At 39.9% G+C, this 17,454-nt stretch overlaps 2 protein-coding genes across 2 annotated transcripts in view; one reads left to right on the top strand and one right to left on the bottom strand.

Moving 5' to 3' along the window:
• The window catches only part of lrrc17 (leucine rich repeat containing 17), a 43,193-nt gene extending 39,495 nt beyond the window's left edge, over positions 1–3,698 (bottom strand). The window contains exon 1 of the mRNA XM_020527157.2: positions 3,587–3,698. The gene's annotated coding sequence lies outside the window, so the exon portion shown is untranslated. The remainder of the gene's footprint in view (positions 1–3,586) is intronic.
• The window catches only part of LOC109927212 (F-box and leucine-rich repeat protein 13), a 91,937-nt gene that overhangs the window by 5,526 nt on the left and 68,957 nt on the right, over positions 1–17,454 (top strand). Inside the window, exons 2-4 of the mRNA XM_020527161.2 lie at positions 2,166–2,266; positions 3,517–3,646; positions 9,656–9,754. Coding sequence (XP_020382750.2) covers positions 2,181–2,266; positions 3,517–3,646; positions 9,656–9,754 — 315 coding nt within the window. The 5' untranslated portion in view covers positions 2,166–2,180. The remainder of the gene's footprint in view (positions 1–2,165; positions 2,267–3,516; positions 3,647–9,655; positions 9,755–17,454) is intronic.

Here is a 17,454-nt window from a genome sequence, read left to right as displayed (position 1 = left end):
GTTATTTCATTGCAGAAATGAATAGAAGAGTGATGCTGTCTCTTGCGGTCTGGACGTCGTCCGCATTAAGGTTGTTCAGACACACACTGTCCACCTGCCCTGGAGTCATTGTTATGCTGATGACTCCTGGGCTCTACAATTGGTCCCAAAAACTGCAGCCAGCAGTCCGTCCCTGGGCGAAGGGACTGAACATACACCCATCCGTGGTGCCTGTGTCTCAAACAACTTACCTCATTGTTTGAACAAAGCAACTCTGGAAACACAATTCAATGAATTCCAGTAATTAATTTTTAAAAGGTGCAGCATTTCCTTCCACTCCTTGGTTTAAAGTAGTCATTTATCATTTTGGTCCACAATCCAAAATAAAGAAGAACAAGAAGATGTGGTCTTTACAGTAAATGCTAGTGTTATTGTTGTACTAGAACAGTTTGATTAGGAATGAGATTTTGTTTTGGAGCACAAGTCCTGAGTTCTATGATCAGAACATTATCGTAGCCTTTGCAGTATCCCATATCTACAGCCATTTCTTGATCTCACATGAAGCAAATTGAATTAGCAAAAAATTGTTACCTGTGATACTGGGGACCTCAAAAGGACACAACGAAGGATCATCCACTCAGCATTTCTAGCTGAAGTGTGCAGGACATCTCCACCATTCAGGGTGGCAACATTTATAGAGCTCCTCCTCCTGTTAGTCATTAAATTGTCCACTACTATTAGAACTGAAATGTGTGACCAGCTAGAAATGTATTGGAATGTTGACGTGTAGAGGTAACAAAGGCATGAATGTGAATATCAGCAGCACATGAGCTGAAACAAGGATGTTGCTGGGTGGTATTGCAGAGGTGGGAATAAGAAGAGATCTTCGTGATGTGCAGGTATGAGATAGTAAGCTCACTTTGGGATCAATTATGACACCAAGGTTGCAAATGTTCTTTCTTAATATCAGACCTTTGCCAGGGAGAGGGATGGGATCAGTAACTAGTGAATGGAGCTTTAAGTAACATCCAAAAACAACAGCTTCACCTTTCTCTATATTTAATCAGAAGAAATTTATGCTCATCCAGTCTGGATGTCGAATATGCAGCTTAAAAATTTCATAACAGTGAAGGAATCAAGAGTGGTGATGAGGAGGCAGAGGCCATTGTCATCAGTGTACATCTGAAAACTAATGCTGTACCTTCAAAAGATGTTATTGAGGGACAGCATATCAGAAACAAATAAAGAGGTGCCAAGGCTAGATCCTTGGGGGACACCAAAGGTAACTGTGTGGGGTCAGGAATAGAGACCATTGCAAGCAATTTTGCAGTGTTGTGGAGACTTCCTGATGCTGCCAAACTGGCAGACCAATCCAGATGTCCTGTCTCAATTTCTGACAGATCACATTTGGGTCAGTGCTAAGTTCAAATGGGCTCAATTTACATTGCAGCAAGATCTCTTAACCTGCAGTGTGGGAGACTTTTTTTTCTTTGGGAATAGTTTTCAATGCTCTTGGACGAAGGATAATGTCTATAGAACTATTAATCTGTCAAGTTATTAAAATCCTGTATGCTTTACAAGAATTTCAGTCTGCCTGTTTTAGTCAAAGTCTAAAGAAAATTTGCTGTAGTAGTTACAATAGCTGTTTGTTGACTTGTCCTTAAGGGATACCATTATATCATTACTAAGAATTGGTTGCTTTCTTTGGAAAATCTTAGAAGCCATTTGAAATGCTGACAAAAACACCAGCCATTCTCTGAAAATAGGACTTGTACTTTCCTTCTGGTATTAGAACAATAATTTTTGAAAACGAGGGTTCCTTAGCTAAGAGAGCACTTAAGTGTCATGCAAACACAAAGCTGACATCAGCATTTTGTATTATAAGCCACAATTAAGCATATATTGACGTGTTATCCTTTCCAAGATGTTTTACACTGATTTGCAGAATTAGTGACCTAAGATGTCCTGTTAAAAAAGGCAATATTTATAAAATATTCATATAAAAATTCAGCACTTTGATGAAAACAGCTGAAATTTACAAAGCATGAAACTGGAGTAGCTCTTAATCTGAATGTACCTTAAGCAAATCTTTACTGGATTTATTCAGAAGCTGCAAGCAACTTAATATATATGCATGTTTACTTTTAAAGTTTTCACCTATTTGAATGATTCCCTCCATTATTTAGGATGAATTTGCGTCTATGGTGGTGGAAATGTGTACTTCGCTTCTGTACCTGAACCTGGCTTACACTACTATTAGTGACGGTACACTGAGATCATTATCAAAGTAAGTTGCACCATTCTCACATAATTACTACACATCTTTACAACAATAGCAAACTTGTCTCAGAGAATATCATTACCTCTTCTTTTCCCACTTTTCATACGTTTCCTTATTTTCTGCCATTTATATAATTTAACTAAGATATTTACTTCTTAGAAATGATATCAATGAAGTACATGATCTGTCAATAGGTACACTTGAATGATGAGTGGAAGGAACTGTAACTTTTTTTTCTGCGCTGATAAAAATTCATCTTGATAAAAATTCATCTCACCACATCTAAAGTAATACAATCAGATAAATATCTTAAATTCCTTTACACAAGGAGGCTGCACAATATAAATTTAATATCAAATATAATTTGAATTTTAAGAGAGTGAAGACAAATGACATTTGAGAATGTTTGGAAATCTGCCTCTAACTGCAAGTACAGTACTTTAGACATTGTGATGAATAGCTCCCACTTTCATTTCAATACTCAAGTTTGCCAAATTGGGTCATTAACATGCACCATGAAAATAATTAACATTTACTATATTAACAACTTTGTCTCACAAAATATTTGCACCAATGATGAAAAGAACATGATGCCAATAGTTTGAATGGTTCTAGTTACACAGGCTTTATGTTTGGATTAATTTAGAACAAATGCTGATAAATCTAATGTAATGCATTCATCAATGTCTTGGAACTTCCATTATTTTAATGATTTTATATCGAAGGTTTTCCTCGGAGGGAATGGGAAACAAACATTCTGCGAGTATTACTGGATGTCATTAAGCTCAATAGTTACCAGACTAGCTCTGTACCAGATGCACAAGCTTTCTCCTTGGGTTAATTAAAAACAAATGTAATACTATGATAGTACATATATTTCAAGAGTGAACCTTTGTTCTAAAACCGATTTTAAGTAATGTTTTGCTGCTTTATAAATGCAATAAAATGTACAATTTACACTTCTGTCCTTCCCTTTTCCTTCCCGCCCATTATAGTACTGATTAAAACTAAAATAGCTAGCTGAAAAATCTGCTCCAATAGCTGTTTATTTATGAAGTTTTAAGTGAACGACATCAAAGGACTGCAATGGAAATTTATCTGCATGCTTCACTTATAGAAGTTACATCACTCAAAAGCATTCTGTGTCTGATTTTATGCTGCCAAAAGCACCAACTTTAAAAATCCAGCAAGAAACTTTACACAATAGGTATCTTGACTAGCTTTCCTTGTATTGAAACTCTCTACTTTCTTTTAAGGTTTGGGTTGAATCTACAGTATCTGAGCCTAGCCTACTCAAAGAAATTCACAAATAAAGGTTTGAATTACCTTGCCACAGGGAAGGGCTGCCACAAGCTCGTCTACCTGGACATTTCAGGTTGTACTCAGGTTAGTCTTCAGAACTTTATACTGTTAGTAGAAACTGTGTGGTTTACAGTTTCTCATGCAGAGCAGCAGAGTGAATAATGGAGGAAGGGGGAGGGGAATTGAACTGGTGTGGAGTTACAGAATCCCAGCTGCCTAAAAAAATGTTTCCTCAGGCTTTTGGCAGAATTCCAGGCTGTTCTTCTGCCAGAAATATCCTGTCTGGTTGTTAAAGCAATATATCCCCTTTTATTCAATGTCTGTTAGTAATGATTGTTTGCAACTTTAGCAGCCAAAGGCCTGTGCCTTCTCATGACACTCCCACCATTAAACTGGACATGAAAGATTTCATTTTTTCCAGCAGTGTTGTCTGGGACAGAAACTTAATCCATCTAAACAAGATTTCTGATGTCAAGAATGAGGATCCCCCATGTAGAAATGTCCTTACTCCCAGACTGGACAGCAGTAATTAGTAAGTCTAGGTAGTGCACCTACTATTGCAAGTATTGTATGTTGAGCACACTTGGATCCATTGCTTGAACCCTCATAGATACACTTGCCAAAGTTTATTGTATTAAATAACACACACTCCACCCCCACCCAACCAGAGTAAACAGAGTCCATCAAGTGGGCACTCTCTGGTAATACTAAAGCCCACTGGTTCAACTGGTTATGTTGTTGGTTTAGTAAAGTTGTACACTTTTGATGGAGTGATATTTGGTTTAAATCTTAGATCTAACAATTTGCTTCGCCATCCGTATGAATCTCAATAAATGGTGGGTAATGTATTTTGGCTTGAAATTATTGAGGAAGGGAAAAGGAATTTGAAAATGTGCTTGAGGAAAAAAAAGTCCCCAAAATCTACACTCCATCTCTTTCATTTGTCTTTAATATGCTAATAATAGGTATTAATATTTTACGCTAACGGAAAGGCTGAATACGATGTTTTCCGATATGCACTCCACATTCCTACCACAAAAAACAAGGAAGCCAGTTTCCAGGTTTTGTCAATTACAACACCCACAAAAACTTTCAAACACATGGAGTCAGTAGTCTCTGATTAGCAGCGTGATGGAAAGCTCTCAGGAATTTAAGCACCCAATTAGAATTTACTAATCATGGCAAGAGCAGGCAGGAAATAAGCTTCTTGACCCCTTAAGCGTACTCCAAGCGATCTGCTGATTAGACTTTTTTGTGAACTAGAATAAACAAGGCAAATGTGATTTACAAATATGACTTGATGTGATGATGTTTTTCTCTTACCGGATTTCTGAATGGTATGATGTGTTAATAAGTTGAGAGATAAGAAGTATCATGAGCTTCACTATTTAGACATTGTAATGTAGTTATAGATTTGCTCTCTCCCTGCTGTTCCCAACCACTTCTTTTCATTGGGAAAATGCAACAGATCTGGCAGCATCTGTGAAGAGAAAGCAGAGTTAACATTTTAGGTCAACTGACCCTTCTTTAGAATGTGTTTGAATCCATTCCGAGGAAGGTTCACTTGATGTAAAACATTAACTCTGCTTTCTCTCCACAGATACTGCCAGACCTGCTGAGATTTTCCAGCAAGTTCTGTTTTTGTTTCTGATTTCTAGCACCTGCAGCTCTTTTGTGTTTTTTTTCACTTTTTTCATTACCTGATTGATGGTTTTGCATATTTTTCAGGAAATTGCTTATAATGTTGGAAACTTTGAATATGCTACACAAATGCCACCTAATGGTGTCTAGCAAAAGTTTACCTGCAGACTCAAAAAGCTGACAGTCAACAAAAAATGATATATTAAGAATTATTATCTTGTGATGCACAGATTTTGCAACAAGTGTAAATTATACACAATGATCATGGGTTTCCATGCAATGAGCTTTTAGCATAGTGGTAGCATTCTTGCCCAAATCAGAAGATGAAGGGTTTGAACCCCAGTACACACAGTCCTATTTGGATTCCATCTCTAAATTGGATGTTGCTGGTTTATTCCCATTGGATGAGTGTGCCCAGTTCCATCATATTGCTGTAAAATCCTCCAGTTTACAGAACTCTCCACCCCATGAATTATATATATGGTATTTATATGTAGATATACGCACGTCTGTATGTGTGTGTGTGTGTGCGTGTGTGTATCTGCCTGTCTGTCTATGTATGTATGCATGACTGTCCTTTGATGTTCAGACGTTTTCCTGGAGAAGTTTAGGCTAAGGTGAGAAGAATCTATAGGAGCACTCCAAAGCCATTGTTTTAGTGCTAGCAGTGAATCATGCTGAGGTAAGACTGGAGAAAGCAAATGAAAAAATAAATGTTAGCAATCTTAGTAATGGACAGGATGTAAATTTGAACCTTAGTTTTGTATTGAACAGGATGCTAAGATTTTATACAGCGTGGTTCTGCCTGAGTGGGTGTGGAGTAAGTGGTAACGGAATGCTTCTTGGGGGGTTGGGTGAGGCACCGATAGTAATCTCCGGTTTTCTTTCCAGTGTTTAATTGAAGGAAATTGTGGCTCATCCTTGACTGAGACAGCTGTTCCATTGACTATGAAGGTCATTATGGCATTAGCTTCTATGAAACTGGTTTCTTCCAGGATGCCATATAGGACATCTTTCAGATACATCAGTATTCATAATTATATGAATTATGTAGATGATACTAACAAATAACTTTTTCACTTTCCTAGTATAGAAGAGAGCTTTGTAATCTCCACGAGTTTCCTGGCTCTTCCCAAAGATTATACTCTTCTGACTCCTGCTTTTGTGCATTTCCTCTGTATTACTTTCAATAATATCATATTAATTTTAAAGCAACAATACACCTTGTAATCATTGGCCCTGTTTTTAACATGGTAGCTAGAAATGAAACTATCGGAAAAAACATTACTGGCTCAGTATCTCATGTGTGGCATAACTGGTTGACAATCTGGAAAAATTTCTAAATATGCAATAGCCATTTCATCTGCTGAAAATAACAGTCAAAGGAAAGCTACCAAAACCCATAATGCAAAAAAGGTGGTTCCTTTTCCACTTCAATGATATCTTAATTACTTTGACAAGGGCAGATTAGAGGCTGCATATTCTGTGCAGAGCAATTCAATTCCTAACTTGTCAAACCCTTTCCATCATTTACAATGCGCAAGTCAGGAGTGTGAGGGAATACTTCTACTTGCCTGAATGGATGATGCTCTAACAACATTCAAGAAATGCAACATTGGCCACCCTCCTGAGGAGGGAGATAATGGTGTAGTGGTATTGTTGCTGGACTAGTAATCAAGAGTCCAAGATAATGCTCTGGGGTTTTAATCTCACCATGACAGATAGTGAAATTTGAATTAAGATAAATCTAAAATTAAAAGTGAATAAAATAGTAAAAGTAAAATAAAAAATTTTCATGATGACCATGTAACTATTGTTGATGGTCTTAAAACCCACATCATTCACTAATGCGCTTTTAGGGAAGGAAAACTGTCCTTTATCTGATCTGGCCTAAATGTGACTCCAGACCCACAGCAAGGTAGGTGACTCTTAACTGAGATGGCCCAGGAAGCCACTCAGTTTTATCAAACCATGAAAAAGACTCAGAAAAAAAGAAATTAAACCAAATGGATGACCTGGCATCAACCGAATCACCTGTCGACCCTGCAAAGTCCTCCTTAGTAACATCTGGGTGCAAGTGCCAAAATTGGGAGAGCTGTCTTCCAGACTAGTCAAACAACAACCTGACATAATCATATTCATGGAATTGCATTTTATACATAATGGCCCAGAAACCGTCATCACCATCTATGACTCCTACCAGCAAGATAGACCTGGTATAGGTGATAGTACAGTGGCATACAAACAAACGTGGCATCAGATCAAAGAAACCTCCTGTTGATTATCACATATATCTCTCCCTGAGCTGATGAATCAATAGTCTCCCATGTTGAACATCACTTAGTGGAAGCGCTGAGGGTCGCAAGGGTACAGATGTATTCTGGAATGGTGAACTTCAATTCCATATCAAGAGTGGCTGAGCAGCCCTACTACTGACTGAGCTGGTCCAGTCCTAAAAGTAATATCTACTAGAGTGTATCTGAGCTAAGTGGTGAGGAAATGAACAAGATGAAAAAAGAGATAATTGACCTAATTCTCACCAGTCTGCCTGCCACAGAGGAGAAGATTTCACAAATATTCCTGTCCTCAGTGATTGGGTCACCAGCACACTTCATCTGCAAAAGATAAGACAAAAACATTTGCAATAATCTTCAGCCAGATGTGCTGAGTGGATAACACATCTTGGCCTCCTGCAGGGGTTCTGAGCATCAATGATGCCAGTCCTGAACCAATTTGTTTCACCCCACATGATTTTATGAAACAGCTAAATACTCTTAATACGGCAAAGGCTATGGGTCCAGAAATAGTATGAAAGACTTACACTGCAGAATTTGTCACTCCCCTAGCCAAGCTAGAATTAGAGTTTATGGGCATTGGGAAAACCTCTCTGCTAGCTGGAGTCATAGTTAGCACAGAGGACGATGGCTGTGATTACTGGAGATCAGTCATTTCAGCTCCAGGGCATGTTTGCCAGAATTCATTACGGTATGTCCAAGGCCCAGCCATCCTCAGCTGCTTCATCAATGTCCATTCCTCCAACATAAGGTCAGAGTGCTGATGATTGCACAATGTTCAGCACCATTTGTGATTCCAGGTACAGAAGCAGTCTATGTCCAAATGCAGCAAGATGTGAATGATATCTAGGCCTGGCCTGGAGCTACAAGTGGCAAGTAACATACATGCCACACAAGTGCCAGGCAATGACCTGTAAACCCTTGACATTATCATCATTGAATCCCCCGCTACTAAAATCTTAAGGATTCCCATTGACCCGAAACTAAAGTGGAGCAGCCACATAAATATTGTGGCTACAAAAGCAGATCAGAGGTTAAGAATCCTGCCGAGGTTAATTCACCTCCTTCCACCACGCTGAAGAAACTTGATACTGCTTAATTGGCACTTGATCCTCAAACAATCTCTCTCTCTACTACCAAAGCACAGTAGCATCAGTGCATATCGTCTGCAAATGGAACTATAGAAATTCACCGAGGCTCCTTAGACAACACTTTCCAAAGCCTTGACCACTGTGATCTAGAAGGACATGGATACATGGGAACACCAAACCTCAAGGTCTCCTCCAAACTACTCACAATCTTGACTTGGCAGTATATTGGTGTCCCTTCACTATTACTGAGTTAAAATCCTGGGACTCCATTTCTAATAGCACGGTATGTGGACCTACACCAAATCACGACAGTGTTTCAATAAAGCAGATCACCACCACCTACTCAAGGGATGGGCAATAAATGCGGGCCCAGCCAGCAAAGTCTACACCCTCTGAATTAATACAAAAACAAACATCCAGGACAGAACAATCTATTGTTTGGGACCCCCAACCCCTGCCATGTTAAACATTCAGTCCCTCCACCAGCATTGCATCCAGTTGCAGACCTTTCCAGTTACGAGATGCACTATGGTAATTCAGCAAAACATCTTTGTACAGTAGGCTTCACAATACCTCTGAAATTCTCGATTAGTATTGCCTTCATGGATAAGGGCTGAAGGTGCACTGGAACACTAGCCATATTCCTCTCCAAGTCATCACACAACATCCTCAGTTTGAAAGATCTCACCATTCCTTCACAGTATGAAATTCCTTCAAATGCATGAAACGCCTATCTAACACCACCGTAGGAGTTCCGACCACATGGTACAACATTTCAGTAGCTCACCACCATATTTTGAAGGTAATTAGGAATAGGCAATCAAGGTTGGCTTTGGAAGGATCGCCAACATCTCATGAATGAATTTAAAAAAGTTGAAATTATGTTCTCTTGACTAGAGTACAATTTAGATTTTTTAAATTTTCTCGGCTCTCCGCAAATTCTGGGATCAATTTAGTACAGTTTATTGTTTAAAAATTGGCGCGTTACTGAATCTGCTATAATCAGGTGACCTTGAGTAAACCATGAATACATTTTATGTCTCTTATGCATTTTCTTTGTCTTTTAGATCTCAGTGAGAGGCTTTAGGTCATTAGGAATTGGCTGCAGTGATATTGAGCATCTTGTAATCAATGACATGGCAACTCTTACTAACAGCTGTATCACAGTAAGTGTAATCTAAAATCAGCTATATAATTTTGACAGTAATTTAATTGCTCATTATTTTCATCAAGACTTTTTCTTTAAATCTGAAACGATTTGAATTCTAAAGAATATTTGCTCCAAATATTTTCACCTGATGTAGTAATTGAATGAACTGTGAGAAGTATTTTCCTTGTCTCTATCTTCTTTCTGCCTGTTGTCCAAAGCTTAAGGCTCATAGAGCTAGTACCAGTCTTCTCCCCACTATCTTCTTTCTGGGTAGAACCTTTATGACTTCATGACTGCTGTTGTTGCTATATTTTTGTTTTGTGAACAGTGTTTTCCTAAGTTATTCTTCACTTTTGTTGTTTCCTTTTTCACACAGTTGCTATGTTAATGATTAGAATGACACTTAAAATGCAGTCTGAGCACATCAACTGACCAAATAAGAATTTTTTGCTTCCCCTGTCAGCTTATTCAGCTCAGGCTGTCTTATTTATTGCCTTAACATTGGATTCTGTAGCAGGTTAGGTTTTGATATAATGTTTTAAATCTTGGGGGATAAGCACATAGGTCTGTCATCCCCTTTAATTACTTGTGGATGCAATAAAGACCAATTTCCACTTTTTGTATACCTTCTCCAGGGGTATTGCTAAACCTCCTGGACTTGAACTAACTCCAGTAGCTCACTATTTACAAATACTACTGCAAGATTTAAAAACATGTTTTAATGACTTTCATACTTCCACAATGAATGATTAATTACAAATTACTGTATTCTTTTAAATTGTATAGCCCTGAATTTTCTTGTAGGTTTTAATGCATTGAGGCAAAATGGCTTGGGGAAACTCTAGAAATAGCATGCAAATATTGGTGGATCTCATTTCTGCCATTTTTGCTTACTGCTGAAATTTAGGTGGGGTAGCTGATTGCTCCATCCGCCATTTCAGCAGTTTAGACATTTAAATAGTATCAAAATGATTTAATGACATCATACATCTGAACTTCTATAATTTCTGAAGATTGACAGGCTGCCCCTATGCAGACTCCAGCTCACAAAGGAACCTGTACCAGCTTCACACAATCACTGGGGCACAGATCAACTACCAATATAGCTTTCCCAGTGCCCATCTAAGTGAATACAGTTTTCAGTTTTTCATTTCAGGTTGCAGTGAGGTACCTGTGTGAAATAGCCCATAGTTGTTTTGATTTGGTTTATTGTTGTCACATGAACTGAGATGCAGTGAAAAGTAACATTTGTGAGTTTCCAGACAAATCATACCTTACATAAATGCATCAGTGTAGTAGAACAGAATGCAGAATATAGTGTTACAGCTACAGAGAAGGTGCAGAGAAAGATCAACTCTAATATATAACTCATAAATCTGATAACAATGGGGGAGAAGCTGTTCTTGAATCTGTTGGACAAACTTGTACACCTTCTGCCTGATAGAAAAGTGTGGAAAAGCATATAACTGGTCATAGTTTTTGCATAATGAGTTGCAGATTTAAATCAGTGATTAAGAGGGTTGTGAATCTGTGAAATTCACTACCCCAGAATATGGTGGATGCTGGGATTTAAGGAGGGGACAGACAGATTTTTAATTAGTAATGAATTAAAAGGTTATGGAGAGAGGGCAGAAAAGTGGAGTCGAGGCTGAAGTCAGATCAACCATGATTATATCAAGTGATGTAGAAGGACTGGTGTTGGACTGGGGTGGACAAAGTCAAAAGTCACACAACACCATGTTATAGTCCAACAGGTTTATTTGAAATCACAAGCTTTCGGAGCACAGCCCCTTTGTCAGGTGCAGTGAGAGAGAAGAGCACACAGACACAGAGTTTATAGGCAGAGAGATCAAGGGCTGAGAGATTAAAAGATCACACAAATGGTGTGAGTGGAGTGTCAGATAAAAAGTCTTTGCAGGTGACAAAGAATGTTAGACGGTGAGTAAAGTGTCAACAGCTGAATAACCAGCGAAGGGATGATTATAATCTGATTAAATAAAACAGAGAAATAATTACAACAAATTAAAAATAACGTGGTGCTGGAGACAAACTAAATGACTGGAATAAAATGATAGGTATAAGAGTTGCATGCCAAGGGTCTAACCAAACATAATAAGTAATTCAAAACTGTACAAACCAATTAAAGTAGAGAAATCATAACAATTTATCAAGGTGATGGTGTCAAAACAGGACAGTAAGGAAGATTTTACAGCTATAGAGCAGTATAGTAGGGTCACATGAAGTGCGACATGAACCCAAGTTGATGCCATCTTCATGGGTACTGAACTTGGCTATCAGTCTCTTTTCGGCAATTCTGCATTGTTGTATATCTCGAAGTTCGTCTGGGAGTACACTTACCCGAAGATCGGAGGCTGAATGCCCTTAACTGCTGAAATGTTCCCCAACTGGCGATTGTTGTATGGTGTCCATTCATCCGTTGTCGTAGCGTCTGCATGGTCTCGCCAATATATCATGTCTCGGGGCATCCTTACCTGCAGCACATGAGATAGACATGAGATGGATCACATGAGTATCTGCTGTGTTATGTGGTGGGTGGTGTTCCCACATGTGATGGTAGTATCCATGTTGATGATCTGACATAACCTGTAGAGGTTGTCATGACAGGTTTGTGTGGTGTTGTGGTTGATGTTGTCCTGAAGGCTGGATAGTTTGTTGTGAACAATGGTCTGTTTAAGGTTTGGCGGTTGTTTGAAGGTGAGAAATGGAGGTATAGGGAAGATCTTGGCGAGATACTCATCGTCATCAATGACATGTTGAAGGCTGTATAGATCATGGCGTAGTTTCTCCACTCCGGAGAAGTACTGGACAATGAAGGGTACTCATATCCTGTATCTGTCTTCTGAGGAGGTTGTTGCGGTTTTTTGCTGTGGTACGTCAGAACTGGTATTCGATGAGTTGAGCATCATATCCCGTTCTTATCAGGGCATCCTTCCAAACCTTTCGGTGTCCATTGCATTCTTCCTCATCTGAGGCAGATCCTGAGTATGCACAGGGCTTGTCTGTTGGGGATGGCTTCTTTAATATGTTTAGGGTGGAAGCTAGAGAAGTGCAGCATTGTGAGGTTATCCTTGGGCTTGCAATAGAATGAGGTAATGAGGTGTCCTAGAGGCATGGTTCTCTACCCGTAATGCAATCAACAAACACATAGAATTGAACCCCATATACAAACCCATACAGATCAAAACTGGAAATGACACTATTCACCATAACAGACCAAACAGTATAAATTCCAAGCGGAGTAGAATAACACCGTTTCATCAGAGTCTTCACTGATGATGTCACCTAGCATGGTGACGAAACGTCTGAATGAGAACAAGCCAGTTCAGCAAGTAAGTCAACACCCTCATCCACAACCCAAACTACAGATCTTTGCCAAAACTTTGAATTGAGACACTTATTTGCCACAAAGGATTCATCTACCATGTCTACTGTTTTCACTCCTTTTGAGTTAGTTTATGAACAACAAGTAAGAGGTCTTATAACCCAAACCCAACCCCGGCAACATCCTTGTAAATCTTTTCTGAACCCTTTCAAGTTTAATAAACTTTTGCTATAGCAGGGAGACCAGAATTGAGTGCAGTAGTCCAAAAGTGGCCCAACCATGTCCTGTACAGCCACAACATGACTCTCAACTCCTATACTCAATGCACTAACCAATAAAGGCAAGTATACCAAACACTTTCTTCACTACCCTGTCTACCTGTGACTCCGCTTTCAAGGAACTATGAACCTGCACTCCAAGATCTCTTTGTTCGACAACTCATCGCCTTTAGTATTCTAAAGTCATCCAGTTACTGTTGCTGACTTTATCAAGGTCCAGAGGGCAATCAATAACATATCCATTACTTTCTGACTCTTGCAGAACACCCTCTCAAACTTGCTGCATGGAAAGAACTTATGTTACCTGAATGAAGAATATGTCTGACGACATGTGGGAGATCCTATAAGTCAGTGTGAATTATGTTGAACTGAGCTTCAGGGCACTGACATCAGGACCAAATGAGGATCTATAGGCCTGCAATCCAATTGAAGGCATAGGGAGTGGAAGGGTGGGGAAGGGGTGTCTTTTGATATTGCTGGCCCAATCAAACGGCCAGCAGGTCTGAAGCCTCAACAATCCCACTGAGAGAAGAGGGTGCTGCTGAGTTAGTAGGAGACCTTGGAGAGGGAAGATTTAAAATTCTTGATGGTCAGGTGGAGAAGGCCTCCCCTCCAGGGAGATCATTGAAGTTATGTGGGTTGCCTTCCTAATTGTAGATCATTTTTGATCCATGGAACCTCTGTCTCCAAAGGTCCCCTGGGCTGCTGCAGGTGGGCCACCTTCAAGAAGTGGTCAGCCTCCTACATCTTAGCTTCTGCACCACCGGCAACAAATGCTGGCAGCTGCACCTCATGGTCTAACAGGTATCATTTTACAAATTAACTGTCCATCTCTTCTGTGGTACAGTAGTGCTGGCTGAGTGGTATAGGTGATGGTTTTGAAGTCGATTGGGCTCTCCCTGCACAGATTCAAACTCTGCAGACTACATTTCTAAGGCTTTTGTGGCACAGTAATTGTGGTCCTACTTCTGATTCAGGAGATCTGGGTTCAGGTCCTACCTGCTCCAGAGGTGTGTATTAAAAGCTCGGAACAGGTTGATTAGAAAGTAGCCACCTCTTCGATTAATAGATTCCAAGCCAGTTTGAGAGATTACAAATTAAGACACACACATATCTTTTACGGTTTACTAGATTTCTCAATCTTAATCCCCTCATTCCACAAACAGTGCTCAGACTATTGATAGCCACCATTTGTTTCCAAAGCTTATTAATGTCATTTATTTTCTGTGTTGTACATTATGCAACTAATCGTTAACTGACCCCATGTTCCCCATTCTTTAAAAATAAACTTCTTTTTCCCCATATAGTAATAATTATAAAGCAATTACAGAAAAAAATCCAAATTCTTATAACATAGTATCTCATTTCTCTTCTCAATATTCCTTGTTCTCATCAAAATGCAAGGTTGATCCTCTTTATAAGGATCAATAATTCCTTAAGGCAAGCATTTCTCTTAGTAAAACAGTCTGAAAATTTTTATTTTTGAGATCTTTTCACAGCGACACATTATTGACAATTTTCTCTAAGAATTACACCCATAAAAGATTTCCTTCAGAATATTAGATAAGTACATCCCATATCTTTTGCATCTATTAGTGCCATAGTTTCAGAAACTATAGTGATTTTTAGATACTCTTTGAGATAACTTCATATAGGCCAGTATCCTGTCACCAAGTCACCCTTTTACACATGGAGAGTCCATGACACTGATCTAGCTCCCTTAGAGCCAGCTGTCAAGGTGAACAGGATATCTGACACTCCTGTTCTTATCTGTCAGCCAGCACAGCCTGATTGGATCAGAGTAACAGGCCCAGTCAGGGAATTTGTATTCTCTGATTTCCACCTGGCTGACCCTCTTACAATCACCACATCCATCTCCTCCACTCGCAAGTCTGAGGAAATAGGCTGGTTGTTTTTTTTGTAGCTCCTCCTTGGGCATTTTAGCACTGGATCAGGTTCTTCCAACACTGCAGCTGATACGGGCGGCATGTAACACACATGGCCTGTTGGGCCTGGAGCATCTCGGAAGAAATTCATTCCCTTCTTCAGGTGGAAAAGGCATTGAGGTGGTGACATCCGCTGTGTCCATCTCAGATTCCGAAGGATCTTCAATGCTTGTTGGAGAGGGAGAACACATGGGATCTAGAACGGTCAGAAAGGCTGTTTTCATATGGCGTATGTACTTGTTCAGGACTGTTGCACCTACCCGAACATTATATGTCACTGGACCATGCCTCTTACCCATGCAGGGCCATTTCCATAGTTCATGGACCAAATGAAATAAACTGCCTCTCTTGCTTAGCGGAGTCTTGTGTTCTTGATGCCATTTAAACACACACAAACACACATGCAAGTCCACAAAGACTGGACATCCACAATGACTAAGAACATTAAAGGACCTGCACAGTCGATGTGTAACAGAGTCCAGGGTTTACCTGCCGTTCCCATGAATGTGGGGGAGCTGCTGATGGTCATTTTTGTTCTGTTGGCTTACTGGGCACTGCTCCACCACACAGCTATGTCTGCATGCAATACTAGTCACCACTTGCCTACATCTTCATTTTGGAAACCCCTGGATTACCCTGGTGGAGTTCAGCCAGTATCTGGTGGGGGCCTTTGCTTGGGACAATCACTCATGCTCTGCATAATAATATGCCATCCTCTATTGCTATCTAGTCTCTCCAGGTCCAAAAAGGTTTTAATTATAGTTCTGATGGCCCTTTGGTTTCCCCCATCACCAGTAGCTGTTTCAGTTTTGCCAGGACCAGATATTTCTGTAAGCAAAGTCTAATATTGTCAGCTGTGAGTGGAAATGTGTCCAGAAAATTTGAAACCATTACGGACTGTTCCAGTGATGGTATTACTGGTGATGTATCTGTCAGCGGGAGGCAGCTCAATGCATCTGCATTTGCTCTTGGTTTCAACTTGCAATTATATGCACTTAGTATTAGAGCCTGCTGCTGAATTCGGCCTGAAGCCCAACTGGATTTTAAACAGTGGCACTGCCTTGTTCTCTTTCAGTAGGCCAAGCAGGGGTTTGTGGTGCTTATTGTTACAAATGTGCCTCTGTAAAGGTGTTGGTGGAACTTTCTGATTCCAAATATGACTGCCAAGCTTTCCTGCTCTATCTGGCGTATTTATGCTCCACATTAGCCAAAGTCCTGGATGCATTTGCTATTGGCCATGTTTCAGTTAATACTATCCCAATGCCATACGGGAAGCATCGCATGTCACTACCAGATCTGACTTGGGATCATAGTGTGCCAACACCTTAGGGGATGATACCTGTTTCTTCACTTCCCTGAAAGCTATGGCTTGGCTATACGACCATTTACAAGGCTGACCTTTTCTTAAGAGTTGATGCAAAGGTGCCAAGATGGAGGCCAGATTATGTATGAACTTTCCATAATAATTCACCAGCTCAAGGAAAGATCTAATCTGCAGTACTGTGTCTGGAACCAGGGCCCCTTTGATTGCCCTCACTTTATCTTCCAATAGGTGTAATCTGGTCTTGTCAACTCTGTAGCTCAAGTAGGTCACTTGGAGTGCTTGCATCATATTTTTTCCTTCTAAGGCATATGCCCACCAATTTCTCTAAGTACTCCTTAGCACATCATCTAGATAAATGGCAACCTGAGGTAGACCTTGTAAGATGTTCTCCATCATCCGCTGAAAAATTGCACAGACTGAGTATACGTCAGATGGCAGTCTTGTATATAGGTACAAATCCTTATGGGTATAATCGTACCATACTTCTGGGAATACTCACCTAACCACAATTGTAAGAATGCATGGCTCATATCCAGCTCCACGAAGGACAGCCCCCCTGCCAGCTTTGCATATGAATCCTCTTTTTGTGAGGGATTGGGTATTTATCCAGCTGTAAAAAGCAGTTTACCATTTGTTTAAAATCCCCACAAAGGCAAACTAACCCGTCAGGTCACACAATCAGTATGATTGGTGCTGACCATTCCACAAATCGAACTGGTTTGATGATTCCTTCACTTTCCAGCCTTCTGATTTCTACCTCTACTTTTGCCTGTTAGGCAAATGGCACTGGGACTTGCAGAATTGTGGAATTGCCTCCTGGTCAAC

This window comes from Rhincodon typus, chromosome 22 (genome assembly GCF_021869965.1).
Source record: "Rhincodon typus isolate 14 chromosome 22, sRhiTyp1.1, whole genome shotgun sequence".
Classification (NCBI taxonomy): Eukaryota; Metazoa; Chordata; class Chondrichthyes; order Orectolobiformes; family Rhincodontidae; genus Rhincodon; species Rhincodon typus.
This window is presented reverse-complemented; position numbering and strand designations above follow the sequence as displayed.